Source organism: Nuphar pumila, chromosome 2 (assembly GCF_984573655.1).
Source record: "Nuphar pumila chromosome 2, dmNupPumi1.hap1.1, whole genome shotgun sequence".
NCBI lineage: Eukaryota > Viridiplantae > Streptophyta > Magnoliopsida > Nymphaeales > Nymphaeaceae > Nuphar > Nuphar pumila.
Genome location: NC_143250.1, coordinates 6,003,962 through 6,028,594, shown reverse-complemented (window position 1 = coordinate 6,028,594; position 24,633 = coordinate 6,003,962). Strand labels below are relative to the sequence as shown.

Below are 24,633 nucleotides of genomic sequence, written 5' to 3'. Positions count from 1 at the left end.
AGGCTAAGACTGGTTAAGTTGATGTGAGCAATATTGGTCCTCAGATTGGTGTGTCTCCTTTGCAGAGTTTTGTTGAGCCCGTGGGCAGTACTCAATATCAGTTATTGGAGCAGATGCAACAACAGATTCACCAGCTCCAACTCCTCGCACAGTCTACCACTACACCCTTTGCCTTTAGCCATTCTTCTTTTTTGATACTGCTTATATAGGTATTTTTGGTAGCCCCCATGGTTGGTTGATGGACTCAAAGGCATCTTGTCATATGACAACCCATAAGTCATTGTAATGAAATGGTGGTCTTCAACAAATGCACAAATAACTGACAAACAAGTGTCTATTGGAGACACTACAAGCATGACCCTTGAAAGGGTATAAAGGGAAGACCACTTGAAAAATAAATAATACTTTATTCATGAACAAAATGCTTAAGAAGCATGGTAATTTACATTGAAGGGGTTCACCCCTATATATACAAAACAATGGGAGAGAGAGGAGAGCTCATTTTGAGCTCTCCAAAAAGAGACGTTGGATTCCAACGTCTCTTAATATAGCTGTTGGACTACAGTCCAACAACATTTATTATTATAGCTGTTGGACTATAGTCCAACAGCATTTATTGTAGCTGTTGGACTACAGTCCAACAGCTACTTGCACTGTCAAGTTCCAACAGGAACTTGACTGGATCAAAATATCTAGTTTCTATTGAACTAGATGCTAAAAAAGAAAATAAAAAAATAGAAAAAGAAAATAATAAAAGAAAATATAATAATATTAAATTATATATATATATATATATATATATTGCAGTTTACATTTTAACACTCCCCTTCAAACTTACGGTACAATGAGCGAAAGTTTGTCTAAGAGGAAGTGAAATCTGGGAGCAGCGAGAGGCTTGGTGAAGAAGTCTGCTAATTGATATTCTGATGTAACATATGGCAGATCAATGGTTCCATGTAAGTATTCCTCTCTGACATAGTGACAGTCCATCTCAATGTGTTTAGTGCGCTCATGGAATGTCCGGTTGCTTGCAATGTAGATCGCACTTTTGTTGTCACAGCACATCTTTGAAGCTTGCGTTGCTTTAGCTCCCATATCTGCTAGCAATCGTCTGAGCCAAACAACCTCCATAGTGGTGGTTGCCATGGCTCTGTATTCAGCTTCGGTGGAGGAAAGAGAGACTTTCTGCTGCTTCTTGCACCTCCACGAAATTAAGGTTTCACCTAGGAACACACAAAAACCAGTAGTTGAGTGTCTATTATTGGGATCACCTCCCCAGTCAGCATCAGTATATGCAATTAAATTTAATGAAGATGAAGCAGACAAGAAGAGTCCTCGTGAAAGAGAGGATTTTAAGTATCTAATAATACGCAAAATCGCTCTCATGTGCACGGAGGTGGGAGCATGCTGAAACTGACTGACTGTATGAACCGCATGAGTTATATCTGGCCTAGTAATGGAAAGATAAGAAAGAGCTCCAACAAGTTGTCTATAAGGAGTAGGATCATCAAGAAGTTCTCCATCATCAATTTTCATTTTAACATTGACAACTTCTGGAGTGTCTACTTTCTTATCATCTGTAATTCCAGACCTGGAAACGATATCAAGAGCAAATTTAGATTGAGATATCAAATACCCCCGAGGGGAATAAGCAACTTCAATGCCTAAAAAATATCTTAATAAACCTAAGTCAGTCATTTCAAAGTGAGTTTTAAGAAGAGATTTGATATTTGTAACTCCCTGTTTGTCGCCTCCGGTGATGATCATATCGTCCACATAGAGAAGAAGAATAATGATGCCTGCATCAGATTTCTTAACAAACAAAGCAGTGTCAGTTAAACAAGGTTGAAAACCAATATCAAGCATAACATGACTAAATCGGTCATACCAGGCTTTTGGAGCCTGTTTAAGACCATAAAGAGCTTTTTCTAGACGAAGAGCTTTACCCTTAGGGATACTAATACCAGGTGGGGCTTCCATGTATACTTCTTCAACGAGATTCCCATTCAGGAAAGCATTTTTGACATCTAATTGAAAGATAGGCCATGTTCTAATGGAGGCCAAGGCTATTAAAGTTCTAACAGTGGTCATACGGGCCACAGGAGCAAATGTTTCTTCATAATCGATGCCATACTCTTGGGCATATCCTTTTGCTACTAAACGGGTCTTATATCTTTCCAGGGTCCCATCACTTTTGGTTTTGACTTTGTATACCCACCTACAACCTATAGGTTTCTTACCCGGAGGAATATCTTGTATCGTCCAAGTATTGGCCTTTTCTAGTGCATCCAATTCTATTTTCATGGCTTCTATCCATTCTATATGATTTTTTGCTTGAGAATAGGATGATGGTTCAACATATGATTGTATTAATGTAATGGCGGCCCTATACGTGGGTGAAAAAGATTCATAAGACACAAATTTTTCTGGAGGTTTAGAGATTCTAGACGTTCTTCTAGGTGGGACTTCAGAGTATTTTTGTAATGCACATGGAAGATTTTGCTCTCTACGTCTTGAATATTGTAGACTAACATCCCTATGGATTTGCTCTTCATTATCATCATTTTCAACAACAATAGGACTTTGATCATTGTCAAGGTCACATCCAACATCACATTCATTGGATTTTGAAGTTGGATCAATTAAAAATGAGTATTCAGTGACATCCTTGGATTTTTCAAATTCAAAGAAGCTTTCTTTTTCCAAAAAAGATACATTTCTTGACACATATAATTTGTCATTTTGAAAATCGAAACACCTGTAGCCTTTTTGATTATCAGCATATCCTAAAAAGGCACATGGGATTGCACGAGGAGAGAGTTTATCATTTCTGTTGGTGAAAACAAAACATTTGCATCCAAAGACTCTTAATCTAGAATAATCTGGAGTTAAATTAACAAGCTTTTCTATTGGAGTTGTATTCTTTAATGAGGAAGATGGCATCCTATTAATGAGGTAGGTGGCAGTTAGGACCGCTTCAGCCCAAAAACTTTTTGGAACTTGATTTGCAATTAGCAATGTCCTAGTAGTTTCCATAATGTGCCGATGTTTGCGTTCGGCTAGGCCATTCTGTTGTGGAGTGTGTGGACATGATCTTTGATGTGTAATACCATGTAAATTGAGATAGTCTTTGAATTCATTGGACATAAATTCTCCCCCTGAATCAGTGCGAAAAACAGAAATATCATTTTAAAACTTATTTTTAACCATTTTATGAAATATTTGGAAGTTAGCAAAGACATCAGATTTATGTTTAAGAAAATAAATCCAAGTATGTCTAGAAAAGTCATCAACAAAAATGACATAATATGTATAACCACCTTTGGAAATAACTGGTGCGGGGCCCCAAACATCCGAATGTATTAACTCAAGTGGTCGTGAGGAAACAAAAGTTTTACTAATAAATGGTAACCTTTTCATTTTGCCAAGAATGCAGTCTTTACAAGAAAAATTTTCAGAATTACAAAATTTTTCCAAACTTGGAAAATATTGAATTTTAGACATATGAGGATGGCCAAGCCTTTTGTGCCATAAATCCAATTCTAATTTCTGAATATTATAACAAAATGCATTCTTGGGTAATTCCAAAAAGTCCATGTAATAAAGTCCTCCTTCTCTATGGCCTTCCCCAATCAGCTTCCCTGACTGGCGATCCTGTACCCAACAACCATGAGAAGAGAATGAGATATTACATCCATAATCAGATATTTGCGAGACAGATAAGAGATTCAAATTAAGTTTAGGGATATATCTAACTTCTGGGATAAAAAATCTTTTGGATTTTTGAAGATTTTCAAAACATTCTATTCCTTTTACTTCGAGAGATGTGCTATCGGCTGTAAAAACCTTTGATACACTTGAGTCATTTTTAAGACATTCGGATAGACTATTAACATTTGGGGTCATATGAAAAGAAGCACCAGAATCTAAAAGCCAAGGAAAGTTACCTGGACCGGAGAAAGATGCAACTGCCGCTCCAGTTGAGGCTTCGGTTGAGGAGGATACCCCTTTGAGAAGAGGTTGAAGGATTTCCATCAGTTGAGCCATAGACACAGGTGCATCTTGATCTTTTGACTCAGATTCAACAGATGCAACTCTTTTTTCTTCTCTTCTTTTTAACTTTGGACATTGAGGCCTATAGTGCCCCGGTTCATGACAATGATGACAAATAACTTTTCTTTTATCAAAGTCGCCGTTTTGCCTTCCAAAATGAGGCGGCTTGTAAGTACGAGTATGATTCTCCGGTCTAGATACAGCTAAAACGGAGTCATCATCAACTTTTGGAGTACTTTTTCTAAGTCTATTTTCCTCCATAGTGAGCTCTTCTATAGTATCAACAATAGAAGAAATTTTTCCACGATGTAAAAGGGCCGATTTGGTGGATTCAAACTCCGGCCTTAGACCATTCACAAATTGATAGAAATGTTTCATATCGAGTTGCTTTTGGCGAAGCTCGATGTCTTCGGCACAATGCCATTTGGGCTCAAGAAGAGCCAACTCTTCCCAAAGTTCGGACAACTCATTATAATATTCTTGAATAGTTTTATCTTTTTGAGTCATTGTCCGAACTTTATCTTGTAAATTGCATACATGTGCAATATCTTTAAGGGAATACATGTTTTTGAGGTATTCCCAAGCCTTATCGGCATGCTCAAACTTAGCTAGACTAGAGCATTTTTTAATGTCTATGCTATTGATGAGCCATGACATAATTTTTGCATGCCCTATCCTCCATTCTTTCCATTTCTTTTCATAAGTGGCTAACGCCTTACTCTTCTCTTCTTCCGTTAGAGGAACCTCTTTATCACCCTCTTTCTTGGTAAGAGATAGTTTAGGTTCCAAATCGGAACCATCCACTATACCCCATAAACCTTTTCCCCAAATGTGGTGCTTCATAATCGAAGCCCACATTACATAGTTAGTATCATTTAGCTTCATAGGAATGATGGTGATCTTATCATTGTCATCCATCTTTTACAAGGGTAAGAGAGGAATAAATAGGAGGAGAGAGAGAGAAAAATAAAAAGAAAAGAAAAAGAGTAGACAAAGGAATAAGAGAGGATACAAAACCAAATTTTTTTGTAGCACAAGTTCGCCTTTCTTCAAACAAATCTTCTTGAGCCAAGAACAAGGTGATGAAACACCTTTTGTAAATGTGGCACGGAAATCGAGGCGGAAGCACTTCAAGATCTAAGGATTTCGTAGCTTTGATACCATGTAATGAAATGGTGGTCTTCAACAAATGCACAAATAACTCACAAACAAGTGTCTATTGGAGACACTACAAGCATGACCCTTGAAAGGGTATAAAGGGAAGACCACTTGAAAAATAAATAATACTTTATTCATGAACAAAATGCTTAAGAAGCATGGTAATTTACATTGAAGGGGTTCACCCCTATATATACAAAACAATGGGAGAGAGAGGAGAGCTCATTTTGAGCTCTCCAAAAAGAGACGTTGGATTCCAACGTCTCTTAATATAGCTGTTGGACTACAGTCCAACAACATTTATTATTATAGCTGTTGGACTATAGTCCAACAACATTTATTGTAGTTGTTGGATTACAGTCCAACAGCTACTTGCACAGTCAAGTTCCAACAGGAACTTGACTGGATCAAAATATCTAGTTTCTATTGAACTAGATGCTAAAAAAGAAAATAAAAAAATAGAAAAAGAAAATAATAAAAGAAAATATAATAATATTAAATAATATATATATATATATTGCAGTTTACATTTTAACAATTTTTAACCAATTATCATCCATGCAGTGGTGTCTTTCGCACCGCTAATGGATCTTCTATGTCAATTTCTAAAGTTTGTACTATCCCTTCTAGCTCTTTCCCTAGAAGCAAACTTAATGTTTCTCAAGTTTATCATGTTCCGTTCTTAGCCATAAATCTTATTTTTGTTGTGCAGGATTACAACTATCAGCGAGGAGGATTGAATTTGGTCTTAGGAAGGGTGACCTATAGAGGAGTCAAGTTGATCTTGGAGCAAGTAGTCTAGATGAGTCCTTTTTGTGACACCAAAGCCTAGGACATATCTCCATCTCTAGGCTGCAGTACTTAATTACTTCAGGATGTTTAGGAAATTTGAAGTTTGTGGTTTTTTGTCATGTTGAGGACTCTGAGAGTTATAGATTGACAAAGGGTCGCGCCTTGTCATTTGGATTGAAAGAGAGAGTCAAAGAATCCATTTGAACTTGTATACTCAGATGTATGGGGACCATCTTTTGTCTTATCTAAAGGTGGTTCGTCATATTTTGTTACTTTCATAGATGATTATACCAGGTTTACTTGAATTTACTTTATGAGAAATAAAAATAAACTTTTTGACATTTTCAAGAAATTTTGTACTATGGTTAAAAGTTAGTTCTTTACTACAATTAAAGCTATTCATATTGATTCAAATTAAGAATATGTTAGTGGTATGTTTGAGAGTTTCTTGCAGGACAGAGGAATTAAGCATCAGAAGAATTGTCTTTATACACCTGAACAAAATGGTGTGGTAAAGAGGAAGACCGTATATATTTTGGAGAGTACTAGAGAACTACTTGGTGGGAGTACAACAACAACAACAACGCCTTCATCCCAAACAATTGGGGTCGGCGATATGAACCAAAAAGAAAATCATTCTGGGTCCTCCACATGAATCCTTCTCCTCCACTCATTTCTATCCAATGTCATGTCCTCGGTGAGGTTCAAAGCATTCATATCCTTTCTTATCATCTCCATCCAAGTCTTCTTAGGCCTACCCCGACCTCTTTTAGCTAATATATTTTCTCATTTCTCCATCCTTCTAACCGGAGCATCATTAGGCCTTCGCTGAATATGCCCAAACCATTGTAAACGATTCTCACTCATCTTATTTTCAATGGATGCAACGCCTACCTTCTTACGTATTTCCTCGTTCCGAATCTTATCTTTTAGTGTATTTCCACACATCCATCGAAGCATGCGCATCTCAGTTACACTTATTTTTTGAAAATGATGTCTCTTGGCAGCCCAACATTCCGTACCATATAGTAAAGCGGGTCTAATTGTCGTCCTATAAAACTTCCCCTTCAACCGCAATGGCATTCTACGATCGCACAATACTCCAGTTGCACTTTTCCATTTCATCCACCCAACCTTAATCCTATGATTTACATCTCCATCAATTTCTACATTCTTTTGAATGATAGATCCCAAATATTTGAAACAGTCATCCACCGCTATTTCTTGTTCACTAAGCTTCACTACACTCTCATCACTACTTCGTTGCTTACTAAACTGACATTCCATATATTTTGTCTTACTCTTACTCAACGTAAAACCTCTTGCTTCCAAAGTCTGTCTCCATAATTCTAACTTAGCATTAACCCCAGCTTTAGACTCATCAATCAAAACAATATCATCAGCAAACAACATACACCATGGCACATTCTCTTGAATTGATCTCGTAAGTTCATCTATCACTATAGCAAAAAAGAAAGGGCTTAATGCAGATCCTTGATGTAACCCAACTGTTATAGGAAACTTGTTTGTCACCCCTCCACAAGTGCGGACATTGGTTACTACTCCTTCGTACATATCTTTAATTATACTAATGTACTTGAGAGAAATACCTTTCTTCATCATTGTCCACCAGAGAACATCCCTAGGTACTCTATCGTATGCCTTCTCTAAATCAATAAAAACCATATGCAAATCTTTGTTCGCCTCTCTATATCTCTCAATAAGTTGTCTAAGAAGATGTATAACTTCCATAGTTGATCTTTCAGGCATAAAACCAAATTGATTCTCCGATATCATGGCAACCTTCCTCAACCTATACTCAATCACCCTCTCCTAAAGTTTCATAGTATGACTCATGAGTTTTATACCACGATAGTTTGTGCAATCTTGAATATCACCCTTATTCTTATAGAGAGGCACCAAAGTACTCTTCCTCCACTCATTAGGCATCTTATTTGTCCGTCAAATCGTGTTAAAAAGATTTGACAATTACTTGGTGGGAGTGTGCCTAAAAATATTGGGAAGATGCAGTTTGTATGGCAGTGTATCAAATCAATTGTATGCCATCAAGTGTTCTTAAAGATATATCTTCATTTCAAAAGTTATATGGATATGTGCCTAATTATAGTATATTGAAAGTCTTTGGGTGCACTTGTTTTGTTTTGTTGCCTAGTAGATATAGAGAACAACTCTCACCACACACTATAAAGTGTTACTTTAGGTTCTTGCATGGAAAAAAATGATACAAGTGTTATGATCCCCTATGGAGAAGTGTGTATGGATTTCAAGGCATGTAGCACTTCACGAGGATACACCTTTAGCAAGATAGAACCTAAGGAAAAGGACTTTGGTTATTTCTCTTTCTTAATACCTTTTCTTGTGACAAAGGAGGTGGAATTTGGGAATTCAAGGGGAGATGACTCAAGAGGAGGGTGGTAGGTTTGGTTTATCTTACTCTAGAAAACAAAACAATGTGATGGAAATACCATTTTTGAATAAGGTGAAATCAGAGGAAGCAAGAAATTCAGAGGCCAATTATGATCTCCTTCAAGCTGATTTCGAGCACACAAGTCAAGAGTCCTCTTCTTTTTATCCTCCTCGGGTACGTCGAGCTCTAGAGTTTATGTTCCTTCTACTTGATTTGTGTCCTATGAATCTTTGTCTTCTCTGTTAGAAAATGACATATATATGTATATACTTGAATATATATATATATACATACTTTTCGTAATACAAGAGTACGTATATGTATATATATATATATATGTATATAACTATATATTTAAAGTATATACTTATATTCTTGTAATACTTTTTTATTTATTTATTTTTGTAATTTTATTTCTTTCTTATTTTTTGTCTTTTTGTCAAACAGTCATAATTGACTAGAGCTGTTGGACTGTCAAAACAGCCAACAGCCTTTTTGTCAGGTTCTGTCAAACAGCCAAAATGTTGACTGTTTGAATAGAGCTGTTGGGCTACTCCCAACGGCTCTAATTAGAGCTGTTGGGAGTAGCCCAACAACTATTTTAATAGCTTCTCTCATGTAACCTCTCTATAAATAAGGGCATGCTTCCCATTGTAATTAATATACAAAGGTAGAGGGTTTTACCTCTTACATATTTAGATTAAAGTGCATTTATGCACTATTCTTATGTTTGTGCTGTGGAGCATTTTGTATGCTATTTTGGTTTACCATATTGGGTGAATGTATGTTTTGTCGAGTTGTTTGTAGACTTGATTGTGTGAAAGACTCTTTACATGGTATCAGAGCTTGGTGTATGATCAACCGTGCATTGGTGAGCTGCCTCGTAAAGCGTGCCTTCTTTCTTTCGTGATTGGTGGTTCCTTTTTTTCTTTGGATTCATCATGGGTGAATTTTTTCCGCACAATACAAGCAACTCCAACTTCATTCCGCCATTCAAACTTGAAGGAAGCAACTATAACATTTGGGCGGGACACTTGGAGACATTCATCAAGGGTCAAGGTTTGTGGGGATTTGTAAGAGGTACTATTCTTGAACCCACTCCCAAAATTACATTAGGTGAAAATGACGTTGAGACTAGTCTTGAAGAAAAAAACAAAGCCATGGAAGAATACTACAAAAAATTAGATGAATGAGAAATGAAAAATGTCAAAATTCTTTCATGGATGCTTAGTGGAGTTGAGACAAAAATTGCCTCAAACCTTTTGTGTTACAAAAAGGCAAATGAAGCATGGGAATATCTTAGAGGTATGTTTACCGAAAAAGATATGGCTCACAAGTATTATCTCCAAGAAAAAGTTAGAAACATTAAACAAGGAGATAAGAATATAAGAGATTATTTTATGGAGTTATCTTCCATTTGGACCCAACTTGCTCAATTTGAACCCAAATGGGAAGGAAAGTGTATAGAAATGCGGAGAGTTCAAGTTGAAGAAGAGAGACTTTTCGCTTTTCTCTATGGTTTGAGACCCGAGTTTGAACAAACAAGGGCCTCCTTGCTATCATCTTCATCACCTCCTCCTATTCATGAGATTCTCACTAAACTTAGTGGAGAAGAGACTAGGCTAAACATGAGTAAAAATGTTAGTGTGCTTGCTACTTCTAGCAATGGTCAAGAAGAGTATTGCGCACTTGCCGCATCAAAACCAGGACACTATATCAAGCCATATAAACCTCCTCATTTTAATAAGAATCGAGGAGAATCAAAAATCATTTGCCATAATTGTAATGAGCCCGGTCATATTAGGCCTCAATGTCCTAGATACAAATATAGGCCTCAAGAAAAGCGTGTTGCGGCTGCACCATCAAAACAAGATGAAGATACTTTGAATCTCAAAGACCTCACCAAATCATTATCTCAACTGACGGAGGCATTACAACCACTGCTTAAAGGATCTACCTCAGGAGCGGCCATTGCAACCTCTTCTACTCCTGGTATGTGCTCTTGGCTTCTTGATTCAGGAGCTTCTTTTCATATGACCCCACATAGATCTATATTATCCGAATGTCAACCTAATTCAAATGCATCATTTGTTTCCACTGCCGATGGTACTGCGTTGAAAATAGAGGGTGTTGGAATTTTTAAAAATGATTTGTCAAAACATAATAACTTTTATATTCCGAAAATAAGACTTATACCAAAACTTCATCTTAATCTACTTTCTGTTTCTCAAATCTCGGATCATGGATGTGATGTCATTTTCTCATCAAGTAAATGTTGGGTGCAGGATCGCCAGTCCGGGAAATTGATTGGGGAAGGTTCTAGGCAAGGAGATCTCTATTATATGGATTTCCTTTGTATTCCAAAGGAATCATTTTGCAACACTGCCCAAACAAAAGACATACGGACTTGGCATCATAGACTTGGGCATCCAAATATAAGAAAATTAAATTTTGTACCTATTACCAAGAATCTTTGTAAAGATAATTTTGAATGCAAAGAATGTTTACTTGGTAAAATGACAGTCTTGCCTTATGGTCAAAGAACTTTTTACTCCTCAATGCCTTTTGAATTAGTTCATTCGGATGTATGGGGTCCTGCTCCTGTAGCCTCTAAAGGCGGATTCTCCTACTATGTTGTGTTTATTGATGACTTCACTAGATATTGTTGGATTTACTTTCTTAAGTATAAATCAGATGTATTTGCAACCTTCAAAACATTCCATAACATGATTAAAAATCAATTTGAAAGTAAACTCAAAATTCTCAGAACTGACTCTGGAGGAGAATACTTGTCAAATGAGTTTAAACAATTTTTAGAAAATGAAGGAATTTTACATCAAAGATCATGTCCTAGAACCCCACAACAAAATGGAGTTTCAGAAAGGAAACACAGACATATTATGGAAACTACAAGAACTCTTATTATTGCTAAAAATGTTCCAAAAAATCTTTGGGCTGAAGCTGCATTAACCTCAGTATATCTTATAAATAGAATGCCTTCCAAAACTTTATTTAATGAAATTCCTTTTGAAAAATTATTCAAATATCAACCTGACTATCAAAGACTGAGAATCTTTGGTTGCAAATGTTATGTTTTGAATGATAAAGGAGATAAACTATCTTCTAAAGCTATTTCCTGTGCGTTCATTGGTTATTCAGAAACACAAAAAGGATTTAAATGTTATGATACCAAAAATGATAAACTTCTCATTTCAAGGAATGTTAATTTTGTTGAAAATGAAAGTGGATTTGAAGAAAACATGTCGGAAGACATAAACTCTGATTATTCTTTCTTGTTCAAACTATTGTCTAGTGATGAAAATATTTATGTAGAACCTCTTATTGAAAATAGAACAATAGTTGAACCAATAGTATACACTAGAAGAAATCGAAATGCATTAAATGAAGGTGTAAATCAAAGTAATCATGAAGCATTAGAAATTCCTTCAGAACAAACCACTATTCGTAGATCAGAACGAACCTCAAGAATCCCAAATAAATTTGTGTCTTATGATTCATTCTCTCCTAAACATAGAGCATGTCTTATAGCTATCCACTCATATTTTGAACCCTCATGTTACAATGAAGCAAAAAATTTACCTGAATGGATAAAAGCTATGCACATAGAATTAGAAGCTCTTAAATATGTTAATACTTGGGAAATTCTGGATTTACCTATAGGAAAAAAGACAATAGGTTGTAGATGGGTTTTTAAAGTAAAAACCAAAAGTAATGGATCCTTGGAAAGGCATAAAGCCAGATTAGTTGCCAAAGGATATTCTCAAGAATACGGAGTAGATTACGAAGAAACTTTTGCTCCTGTTGCCAGGATGACCACTGTTCGAATGCTTGTAGCTATTTCAGCTATTAAAAATTGGAATATATTTCAAATGGATGTTAAAAATGCATTTTTAAATGGGAATCTCAATGAGGAAGTATATATGGATATTCCACCTGGATTAATAATTCCTTCAGGTAAAGTGCTTAAATTAAAAAAGGCATTATATGGCCTCAAACAAGCACCTAAAGCTTGGTTTGATACTTTTAACAATGTTATTACAAGGTATGGTTTTAAACCATGCTATACTGATACAGCTTTGTTTATCAAGAACTCTTCTGTTGGTATTATAATTTTACTTTTATATGTTGATGATATGTTAATTACAGGTAGTGACAAGGAGGGAATCAAGAGAGTAAAACAATTTTTGAAAAATTCTTTTGAAATGACAGATCTTGGGTTTCTAACATACTTTCTTGGTATAGAAGTTTCATACTCTAACCGAGGATACATATTGTCACAAACAAAGTTTGCTTCAGATATTATTGACAGGTCAGGACTTTCAGATGATAAAGTTGTTGATACTCCAAAGATTGTTGGAATGAAAATGCGAGACGATGATGGAGTTCCTTTGGACAATCCAACTCCTTTCAGACAGCTAGTGGGATCTCTTATGTATTTAAGTATTACAAGACCAGACATAGCCCATGTTGTACATATAGCCAGTCAATTTCAACATGCTCCAACATCAGCTCATATGAGTGCAGTCATGAGAATTATTAAATACATCAGAGGCACTATAAATAAGGGAGTCTTTCTGTCCTCTTCTTCCTCCTTAGATCTTATTGCATATTCTGATGCTGATTGGGGAGGAGATCCAAATAACAGGCGCTCAACAACTGGTTTTTGTATATTTCTAGGTGAATCTTTGATTTCATGGAGGTGCAAGAAACAACAAAAGGTGTCATTATCATCTACAGAAGCTGAATATAGAGCAATGACAACTACTACTATGGAAGTCGTGTGGCTCAAACAACTGATTTCAGATATGGGGATTCACCTTCAGAATCCTACAAGATTGTGCTGTGACAATAAGAGTTCGATATACATTGCTCGAAATCATACATTTCATGAAAGAACTAAGCATATAGAGATGGATTGCCATTTTGTTCGTGAAGAATATTTGAAGAAGACTATTGATCTTCCCTATGTGACATCAGAATATCAACTTGCTGACTTCTTCACCAAGGCACTATGCTCACCAAGATTCAACTTTTTACTTGACAAACTTTCGGTGATTTCACCATAAGTTTGAGGGAGACTGTTAGAAAATGACATATATATGTATATACTTGAATATATATATATACATACTTTTCGTAATACAAGAGTATGTATATGTATATATATATGTATATAACTATATATTTAAAGTATATACTTATATTCTTGTAATACTTTTTTATTTATTTATTTTTGTAATTTTATTTCTTTCTTATTTTTTGTCTTTTTGTCAAACAGTCATAATTGACTAGAGTTGTTGGACTGTCAAAACAGCCAACAACCTTTTTGTCAGGTTCTGTCAAACAGCCAAAATGTTGACTGTTTGAATAGAGCTGTTGGGCTACTCCCAACGGCTCTAATTAGAGCTGTTGGGAGTAGCCCAACAGCTATTTTAATAGCTCCTCTCATGTAACCTCTCTATAAATAAGGGCATGCTGCCCATTGTAATTAATATACAAAGGTAGAGGGTTTTACCTCTTACATATTCAGATTAAAGTGCATTTATGCACTATTCTTATGTTTGTGCTGTGGAGCATTTTGTATGCTATTTTGGTTTACCATATTGGGTGAATGTATGTTTTGTCGAGTTGTTTGTAGACTTGATTGTGTGAAAGACTCTTTACATTCTCAACATCGTGCATTTCTTGCTTTAATCCATTTGTATGCCGAGCTTAGTTCCTATGCAGAGATAGCCTCAAAAGAGTAGTGGCAACAGACAGTGGTAGAGGAGTTGGAAGCTCTTGAAAGAATGTGCATGCATGGGATCTTGTAGATTTTCGTCTTGGTAAGAATGTAGTACGGAGCAAGTGGGTATGCAAGATTTAGACTAAGTCAAATGGATCAATTGAGAGATATAAGACGAGACTCATTGCTAAAGGCTATAGCCAACAATTTGACATTTATTTTCACCTAGACTTTTGCACCAGTGGCCCATATGACAACTATAAGGACTTTCCTTGCAGTTGTTGTGGTTCGTCAGTGAAATCTGTGGCATCTTGATGTGAAAAAATGATTTTCTGAATGAAGACTTGGAGGAGGAGGTTTACATGGAGTTGCCTCAAGGGTATTCATACTCTCAGGGTCGAGTTCGTAGATTGAGAAGGGCTTTGTATAGGCTCAAACAAGCACCACATGCTTGGTTTGAGAAGTTTAGTAGTGCAGTAAAATCTCTTAGTTTTAAGCATAGTTACCATGACCTTACTTTGTTTGTGCCCTCTAAGTGCGGGAAATGTATATTGCTCTTATATGTTGATGTTGTAGACACCAAAAAAAGTCTAGCTATCATATTTGAGATGAAGGATCTAGGAAATTTGAAATATTTTCAAGGTCTGTAAGTGGCATACTTAAAGGGGGCTTTATTTGTCTCAACATAAGTATGCTACAAATTTGGTGATGAAGTCTAAATTAACAGAGATGACTGTAGGAAAGTTGTTATTTCTATGGAGGCAAATGTCAAATCTAGAGCTTTCGATGGTGAGAAACTTGAAGATCCTATGTTTTAAAGGCAGCTTGTGGGTAGCTTAATATATCTGACTATTACTAGACTTGATATTACATATGCAGTTAGTTAGTTTATGAGTACTACTACTACTTTGGTTTATCTTGAAGTCGTGGTTAGAATAATTCGGTACATGAGAAATGCTATGCATTTTGGCAGGTTCTTTTCAGCCTATTCCTCAACAAATATTAGAGCATATTGTGATTCAAATTTTGGATGATCAACTAGAGATCATCTCTCAACTACTGGATTTTGTGTCTTAATAGTTCTTTGATATCTTGAAAGAGGAAAAAGCAACATCGTGTTGAGGCTAAGTATAAAGACATGGCACATGTTACTACAAAAATTATTTGGATAAGATGGCTTCTTAACGATCTTGGTGTGGAAGTTTATGGAAGAACTTCGTACTGTGACAACGAGTGTCATACATATTGCTAAAAATCCTGAATTTCATGAGAGGACAAAACATATTGAAATTGATTGTCACTTGACAAGAAAGGCATATGAACAATTAAGAAAATCTGGAGTTTTTTATCTTTATGGTACCCTTTTTCCTTATCATCTTATTCCTATAAATTTTCATTGAATTGATTCCAAGGGTCAAAACAACCCAACTTTCTGTTAAATTATGTATATATAAATATATATATACATATACTTATATATATATATATATATACATACGTATATATATAAGTATATATATACATATATGTATATATATACATATTTCTTTTTTTGTTTTCTTCTTCTCCAAATACCCAATAGGGGTATTTTGGTAAATCCCCATGTAAACTCTCCCCTTTCCTTTTTCTCTCCCTTTTTTACTTTTCTTTTTCTTTTTTTTATTTTGCTTTTTGTAAGACCACAAGGGGCCCCACCCTTCTTGTCGTTGGGGCCCCAACGGTCATATTTATGACCGTTGGGGCTCCCAATGACTAGATGGGAGCCCCCTTGTGGTCCCTTCTTCTTGGCTTCCTCCTCTATAAATAAAGGAGGCTTTCCCTTGTATGTGTGTGGGTTTTTCACCCTCTTCTTTCTTTCTTCAATAATATCCAACTTATGACTTTAAGTCATTTTTCCTTTTTGTGGGTTTTGTGTATACACTTTTAGTGTTTGTGTTCTTGGCTCTTGTGATCACTCTTAAGGAGTGGTTTGCTTTATTGGTGCTTCCGCCCCTCTTCATTACACTTTCCACGGGCATATTTCTCAACATGCTCTCTCAAGTTGTGATCATTTTGTAACATGTACAACTTCAACACAGATGTTTCGCTCCTGAGGACAGTTTGGTAAATTTGTATAAAGGCTTTCTTGAAAACTCCTCCTTTGTATAAATAACAACAACAACAACAACTACGCCTTCATCCCAAAACAATTGGGGTCAGCGATATGAACCAAAAAAGAAATTCATTTTGGGTCTTCCACATGAATCCTTTTCCTCCAATCATTTCTATCCAATGCCATGTCCTCGGTGAGGTTCAAAGCATTCATATCCTTTCCTATCATCTCCATCCAAGTCTTCCTAGGCCTACCCCGACCTCTTTTAACTAATATATTTTCCAATTTCTCCAACCTTCTAACTGGAGCATCATTAGGCCTTCGCCGAATATGTCCAAACCACCGTAAACGATTCTCTCGCATCTTATTTTCAATGGGTGCAACACCTACCTTCTTACGTATCTCCTCGTTCCGAATCTTATCTTTTATTGTATTTCCACACATCCATCTAAGCATCCGCATCTCAGCTACACTCATTTTTTGAATATGATGTCTCTTGGCAGCCCAACATTCAGTACCATATAGTAAAGCGGGTCTAAGTCTTAAATTATTAAAAAGTGCATTTCAGAATCTATTTAGTTTATTAAATGTACGGAGTTTCAAATCTGTTGCGAAAGAAAGTTTGCGTTGTAATGCGCCCAAGGTTCATTGACTTGCTATTTCAAATACCATTTTCCGCTAAACTACTTTTAAAACTCTGAAAAATGACTGATTTCGAAGCTTTCGAATTTTTTCGTAAAAAGTTCTAAGTCCTAAATTTTTGGGGCGTTACAATCCATGTATGAAGCTATGTCACGAGGGTGCGGGTGCAGGTATGCAATTCCAAAAAATGTGTACGAGAACGGCTATATATATCACATATACAAAATAAAATTCAAAATAAACTGAATATAATCTAAATATATATGTTTTATCTAAAATATATATTATATACTGAAAATGTGAAGTTATAAACTGATAATATAATTATAAATTATAAATTGAATACAAACTTGTAAGGAGGGTAAAATGGCATGTCCGGGTGTCGGTGCGTGTTGACACGGGTGCGGACGGCAAAATGGAGTGTCCATGTACCATAGTTACGAAGGTTTTTCAACTTAAAAAGGCTATCTATATTTGTTATTCATAGCTTTCACCATGTGGTATGTATTCATGGTTTCAATGTGAGTTAAGTTGAACATCATTTTTTTATATAAAAATAAAGGACATGACACATGTTGCTCTATATGTTGATGTTGTGATCATAACTGGCAATTCACAAGTTCATATGCATGAGATGAAACAACTTTTATATGATAACTTCCATATGAAAGAGCTTGGTCAATTACTGTAACGCCCCAAAATTTTGACTTGTGATTTCGAAAACCTTATCGAAAACCTTTCAAAGATTTAAAGTTTAATATTTAAAAACAACAGCGGAAGACATTTAGAAAGGGACACAAGTCAACAATCCTGGGTACGTTAGCTGAAAAACCATTATTCACATGTACAACATCTTAAAGGAATTTAAGAAATAAGGCAATCGATTAAAATCTGCAGTTTATTACAAAATGGGTCTTTTATTTCAAAGTTCAATAAATCTAAGAAAAACTCCAAAAAGTCCCAGAGCCAAGCCGCCAGCAGAAAGAAAATGAATCTTGATCCACGTTGCACCACGCCATCGGCCGCCAGTGAAGTCCTACTCCTCTCCTGCCCATGAAATGGGTCAGTTTCATAACAAACTAGTAGGTGCACGAACAGATAAGTAGAATGAAAATAAAACAGGACATTCATGAGATAAGCAGTTATGATATTTAAGCAATTAAAGCAGTTGTAGTCTATTCTAGCAAATGTAATAAGTGCAAAGAGAAGCAGTGTAAGTCTCAGTCATCTATATCTATTCATGAATATCTTATTTAAGTTCTGATATTAACTGGCCTGTGGGTACGCACAGACGCGAAACGTAGAAACAGCCGAGACCAATCCGGGGGTTTATTATGTCAGGTGTTTTCATTAACCCGGATGGCTGACTGAGTCCGCTCCTAAGGGGACGGTCAGTGACCAAGAGAGTAAATCCCCAAAGGCATTCGTGGCCCATGGATGCATCCAACTTCTGCAGAAGTGCCTGAGAATTACCACCTAGGATAATTTATGGTAATCCCAATTCCCCTAACTCCGATGACTGGGGAAAACCGAGTCTTTTGCTCGTGGGGTGGTTGTTAACAACCTGTCCATCGGAGTCTTTGTACCATCCATCCTCTCCCTTGATGAACCGTGAAGATCTGATGGGTACGACGGGGGTTTCTTAACCGTCGTCCCATCCTACATGCTCTGGTCCATTAGACCCACTCGAGCATCTTGCCTGTGAAGGCGAAATGGTCACCATTTTATGTGATCTCAGCATTTTGCTAATAGCATTCATCGAGGTTGCCACAACCTCATTATCCCACCATCGTAATCCACAGGGGACGTACTTGTCCAAAAGTACGATCGTACCTTCCTAAAGGTACAACTACGATGAAAGGGCAACATAATAGTATATGATTCTTTTGGTTCCTATATGACATGTTTTGCTTTTCTGAGCAATTGGCCTGTGGAGGCCGATATTACCACATCAAAACCAATAAAGTGTAAATTTCATACTTCAATACACTCCATGATCTTACATAAAATTCATATCGTACCTGCCTTAAGGTTCGATTACAATAGCAATTGCAGTGCATTCTGAGTCTATTCACAAAGTCTACCTTAAGTATGCAGTCTCAAATGAGTAATCATGCAAAATAGACAATTATCAGTTAAGTAATCCTACACGTAAACAGACATGTCAATTACACTACTTGATGAGTCTACCCAAAGAATTTACATTATGCAATTTCAAAAGAATCACAAAGAGTAAACTTTGACCAGTCAATATTTCTTCAGATACACAAGTATGCAAAATAACTATTCTATCTCAGAAGTCTTATTTTATTTTGTTCATACATACTATTCGTGCGACTTTCCCCTACCTCGGGATGTCTTGCAGCTGCGTGCGTCTACGCGTGTAGATGATACGAGGCTCGGGCCGCGGAGCCAGAGCGAGGGTCCGATGCGAGGTCTGCAACAGTGCTATGTTAATAATAATGCGGAGCAAAAGAAAGACAAACCTGCCTATAGGAAAAAGAGAGGCAGCCGGGGTGTGCCCCTACTGGCCGAAAACCGAAAAACGACAAGGGGCGGGCCCTTGCCTGCAGACAGCAACGGGGCGACAGGGAATGAGCCCCTGTCGACAACTACAGAGGCGGCAGGGGGGTCAGCCCCTGCCAATCGCAAAGAAGCGGCAGGAGCTGAGCCCCTGCCGGCAAAATAAATGTGGCAGGGGCTGAGCCCCTGCCAGAAACAAACAAGTGACAGGGGCTGAGCCCCTGCCAGCAACAGCCAAGTGGCAGGGGCTGAGCCCCTGCCTGAAATAATGAAAGTGGCAGGGGCTGAGCCCCTGCCTGCGAAAATGAAAGTGGCAGGGGCTCAGCCCCTGCCAGCAACAATGAAAGTGGCAGGGGCTCAGCCCCTGCCATCAACAATGAAAGTGGCAGGGGCTGAGCCCCTGCCTGCGAAAATGAAAGTGGCAGGGGCTCAGCCCCTGCCAGCAACAATGAAAGCGGCAGGGGCTGAGCCCCTGCCAGAACCGATTAGGTGGCAGGGGCTGAGCCCCTGCCTGCGCAAATGAAAGTGGCAGGGGCTCAGCCCCTGCCAGAACCGATTAGGTGGCAGGGGCTGGGCCCCTGCCTGCGCGAATGAAAGTGGCAGGGGTTGAGCCCCTGCCAGAAACGTCAAGTGGCAGGGGCTGAGCCCCTGCCGACTGACACGAGACGGCAGGCAAAGAGGTGCCGCAGGGGGTGACTGGACCCCCGCCGGCCCTTCGACAGCCCTACAAGAAAAAAAAGGTGAAGAAAGGTGACAGGGGCCTGAGGGCACCCTGTCGACCCTCCGAAGGGCACAGGGGACGTGGGAGGGCACGGCAGGGGCCATGCGCCGCCTGTCGGCCTCCCGGCGAGGAGACAGAGGGGGGGGGGGGGGGAAGGAGGGAAAAGGGAGGAGAAGAGAAGAGAAGAGGGAGGAGCGTACCTGGGAGCGGTGGCCGGCGTCGGCGACAGGGCGCAGCGAGGGAGGTGATCGGCGCGGAGGGGGGAAAGCTCGAGAGGGCTGCGAGAGGGTGGCGAGACTCCCCTCGCCCTCCAACCTCTCTCTTAAAGGCGAAGGGGGGCACCAGAAGGGGAAACCCCTGGTGGGTTTCCCAAATCTTCCCGCAAGAGAAGGGGGAGAAGGGGGGTGGGTAGCGGCGCCCGAATGCTCGGGTTTTTCTTAAAACCCTAACATAAAAAGGGGCCCGGGTCGGGTCCGGACCCGACCCGGCCCGGGTCCAAACAGATTTTTTTTTTTATGGGATTTTACAATTACAATACTTTCTTAGATAGTAGATCGAAGAAGATTGTCTATTTCTTTCCCAGACAAGTATGCAATTGATCTTATACAGAAGATTGAGATGTCTCAGTGCAAGTCCCATCTCCATGAATATCTCACTGATGATGGGAGCAAGCTCATACTCATCTCTAGATAAATATAGAAGTTAGCGGGAGCACTATAATGTCTTTCATTCATATTGATACACGCAGTGTTTCCATCAGGCCTTACAGTTTGTGTGCCCCTAAAGATAGTCTTCTTTAAGCTGTGAAGAGAATAACACATAAAAGAAGCATCTGAATATGTCTTGATTTATGCAGCATCCTCTGCTACTTGTAGGACCATTAAATATCCTTGTGTATGAAAATGTAGATTAGGTTGGACATCCAATGATGCACCATTCTACTGTAGGGTGTTTGTGTGTTCTTGAGGCAGCACTTAATTTCATTGAGTAGCAAGAAACAACATACAATTGTGAGATCTAGCAGTGAGGCTGAGCATGAAGTCATGGTCTCAACAATAATGGAGGCTTCTTCATTATTTCATTTGCCCATTGCTTTAGGATAACCAATCACATGCTCTTCTGATGTGATAATAAGAATGTTATGGCCACGTCATTCAATCCAATTCATCATAAAAAGGCTAAGCATACTGATTTGGATAGGCATTTTGTTGTAAAAGGGTTGAAGATCAAAAACTTGAAACCAAATTTATCTTTGGTGAGACTTGTGGGTTTGTTTACCAAAACTTTACCACACATCAGCATTGGGGATTAAAGATCAAGCTGTCCATGGTTCTTGCCCATGCACGGCTTGACTGGGGTTTTAGACATCATCCATGTGGTTATTAATGCAATAATATGTATTGTTTATATACAACAGTCATATATGCTGTAATTACAGTTCTATAATATTGGTCCACATCAGGGGTGTTTATGGAAACCTGCCCAGAACCTTAATATATAAATGAAATAACACAAGAAAATCAATTGATCTATTCCTTTTGGTGTTCCAGAGTTGCCACCCCTTCTCCCTTCTCTTACTTATCTACTCAAGTTCGCAATGTGGAGGTCCAGGAAAGCCTATCACAAGGTCGCTTACCTCCTCATGGAAATCAGGCTGATAACATCGAGAACCCTTGGAATTAAATGTTATCTATTATAGTCTATATTATTTTATAGTTAGACTTAACATAAGGATTATCAGATCACGCAACTTCATCTATTTTAAAGTTGCTTATAATTTTCTGACCGTTAATATGTTTATACTGCAGCAATTTCATTACCGGCACTTCCTACAGCAACATCTTCTCAGAGTGGTAAGCTGTTTTTTCACTTTCTTCTCTATCCCCACTAATCAACATAACTCTTATTCAATTGTGTGTCATCTTGTAATATTCCATGGCATTGAGAGTGTCTGGATCCATGTATTTGGTTATGTTTGATAATATACTAGATGGATCTTCCCCAAAAAATAGATCAAGAACATGCTACTATGGCTTATTGTAGTGGAGGAACTGCCTAGAATGTCAGCATGAGTATTAATTTGTACCAATCATGTTAGAGAAATTTCTGTTTTTATTTGCCTTGAAAAGCTTAAAGATATCATGATTGCACTCTTGCAATGCTGGGCCAACATGCCGATAGATGGTGTATCCATTTTATTCATTCTTGCAGTTCTCTTCTCATAATAGCTTAGTTACATTGTCCTGCTGTCACATGCCATTAATAAGAGCATCTCCATTATTGTTTTCATCGGATGAGACCAATTCATCAATAATTAGTCACTTTACAAAATGCTTGCTGATTGAGATATTTGTATATTTGGGGTACGTTCGGCTGCTCCTTTCAAAAAACATGGTTCAGAAACACTTTCTAATTTGCTTGAGATTCAGAATCACATGGGGTCTCATGATTTTGAATCTCAATCAAATTAGAAAGTGACTTTCATTTGCAAAGGCAAGTGAGATTCACTTTTTCACAGCTTAACTTTTTATGTTCGGCTGCTTATACAAATCAGATTCACTTTGTCATTCAAATGAGAATGTAAATCAGAATGATCCAACCAAACGTGCCCTTGGTGTAGAATTTTCATCAGGTCTTCCATTTCTTTTGTCCATGTGAAAGCTCTATTTATTTTTAATTTTCTTCAAGTGCTTTTTTTTTTCGTGCAGGCTGGGGAAAGAGGACTTCATTTTCATTGCTCTTAGCATCCTTCATGGTTTTTGTGGCATTATGATCATCTCAATTTTAGGTGCTCTCTCTTTTGCATGCACCTATTTGCATGCCCAGTGAAGACACATTGTAGAGGTATGCCATCCTCTTTCAAGCATAAAGGCTCCAGTCCATGTAAAGAAAGCAAACAAAATCAATTGTCAGTGTACCAGTGGCCATTTTGTAGTTGAACTTCTTGGAGATCACCGGTTCAGAGGTGCTGCCAGTATGTATTCATAATTTCAGGTGATATGACCTATTATTTGTTTATATGTTTGTCAACGTAGTTGCATTTCTTCTGTCAGATATCCAATAAAAGTTCCCAATGTTCCGCTGGAATTGTGTAGTGTTTCAAATACTATTTGGTTTCCGTTTCTCTTTCTAAAACATTTATGCCCATTATGGATGTGTATATCATTGTCAAAATAATAGGAATCGATCCTTGAATCATATTTTTTATATAAAAATACGATTTTTTTAATTGAAAATTCAGTACATTGTACGCTGTTGATTTTTTAACTCCAAAAAAACTGACATACACATCATGAAAACATTACCAAGAGCTGGTATCTACTGAACCAAACATATAGATCACATCTGGAGGGTTAGATGTAAAAAAAAAAAGCTAATTCACTGAGTGGGTTCTTGCCCACGAGGGTAGCAATTATCCCTTCAATTAATTAATTTGTTTACCTCTTCAGTTCAACAATGGTATGGCTGGCTTGACAGGCTTCAGGCTTGACTGAGAGCCTGGGAAGAACAGGACCCAGGAGTCTTCCACTTGACCCCCGCCAATTACATCTTCACTGCAGTTAAAACAGCGGATTTGTTTTTTAACCCCAACTTGGGCTGGCCCAATTCATAACCTGACAAAACAGGATATGCTGAAACTGAGCTACAGATCCAGATACCCTCTAAAATTCCTAGTTCAGAGGCCTCAGCTCTCTCTCTCTCTCTCTCTCTCTCTCTCTCTCTCTCTCTCTCTCTCTCTCTCTCTCAGTTGAGTCGTGCCAGGCCGGGGGATTGGTGGTGTGCTAATTGTTTTTCTTTGAATTTTCATAAACGTTGTGTTTGTCATAAGTGCGGCTTATCTTTTCTCTCTCGTCGGCACCCAGTCTGGAAGCGAAGACGATCTAACCCCTCTCATTCTCATTCATCGGGGATGAATCTAGTCTCTAAAGATTTTTCTGGGGTGGTGCGTCATCCGGCAAATCGGAATCCTGAACGGCCTTCCCAAAAATTATGCTTCTCGCCATGGGTGCAGGTTGGCAATCTCCACAACCCGGCGATTTCATTTAATGCTGTCAAGATTGGGTCTATCTGGGTCCCAGTCGAGCCGCAGCACTTTGGGCTATCTTTTCCGTCTATTGCTCCATCTATGTTAGTCTCTTCGCCAGCTTTTGATGGCATCTCCCAACCTTTGCAAGTTCTGCCAGGGGTGGGCCCCAAAGCATTTGGGTCTGCCATCAATGCTTCATCTCTTGGAGATTTGCCGCTCACTATTTATAATGCTCAGAGCTCGACGTCTGATTCTTTTAGCGCTAATTCTCGTGGCGGACTGATGGCGCGGTTGGGTAGGTATGCTCGTGGGAAGCAGAGAAATTTTTTGCCATCCTCGTCATCACGAGCTTTGTCTAGGGTGAGCCCACAAATATTTGACCATGATAGCAATGCTTTCTCTAATGGAGTTCAGTCGTCAGCTTTTTCTCAAGCTCGAGGCCTGGTATCTG

General features: G+C 38.2%; 1 protein-coding gene across 1 annotated transcript in view; it reads left to right on the top strand.

The window, feature by feature from the left end:
• The window catches only part of LOC149844593 (putative GPI-anchored protein At1g61900), a 56,558-nt gene extending 33,268 nt beyond the window's left edge, over nt 1-23,290 (top strand). The window contains exons 5-6 of the mRNA XM_089994892.1: nt 21,964-22,008; nt 22,864-23,290. Coding sequence (XP_089851018.1) covers nt 21,964-22,008; nt 22,864-22,928 — 110 coding nt within the window. The 3' untranslated portion in view covers nt 22,929-23,290. The remainder of the gene's footprint in view (nt 1-21,963; nt 22,009-22,863) is intronic.
• Nucleotides 23,291-24,633: the final 1,343 nt, after the last annotated feature.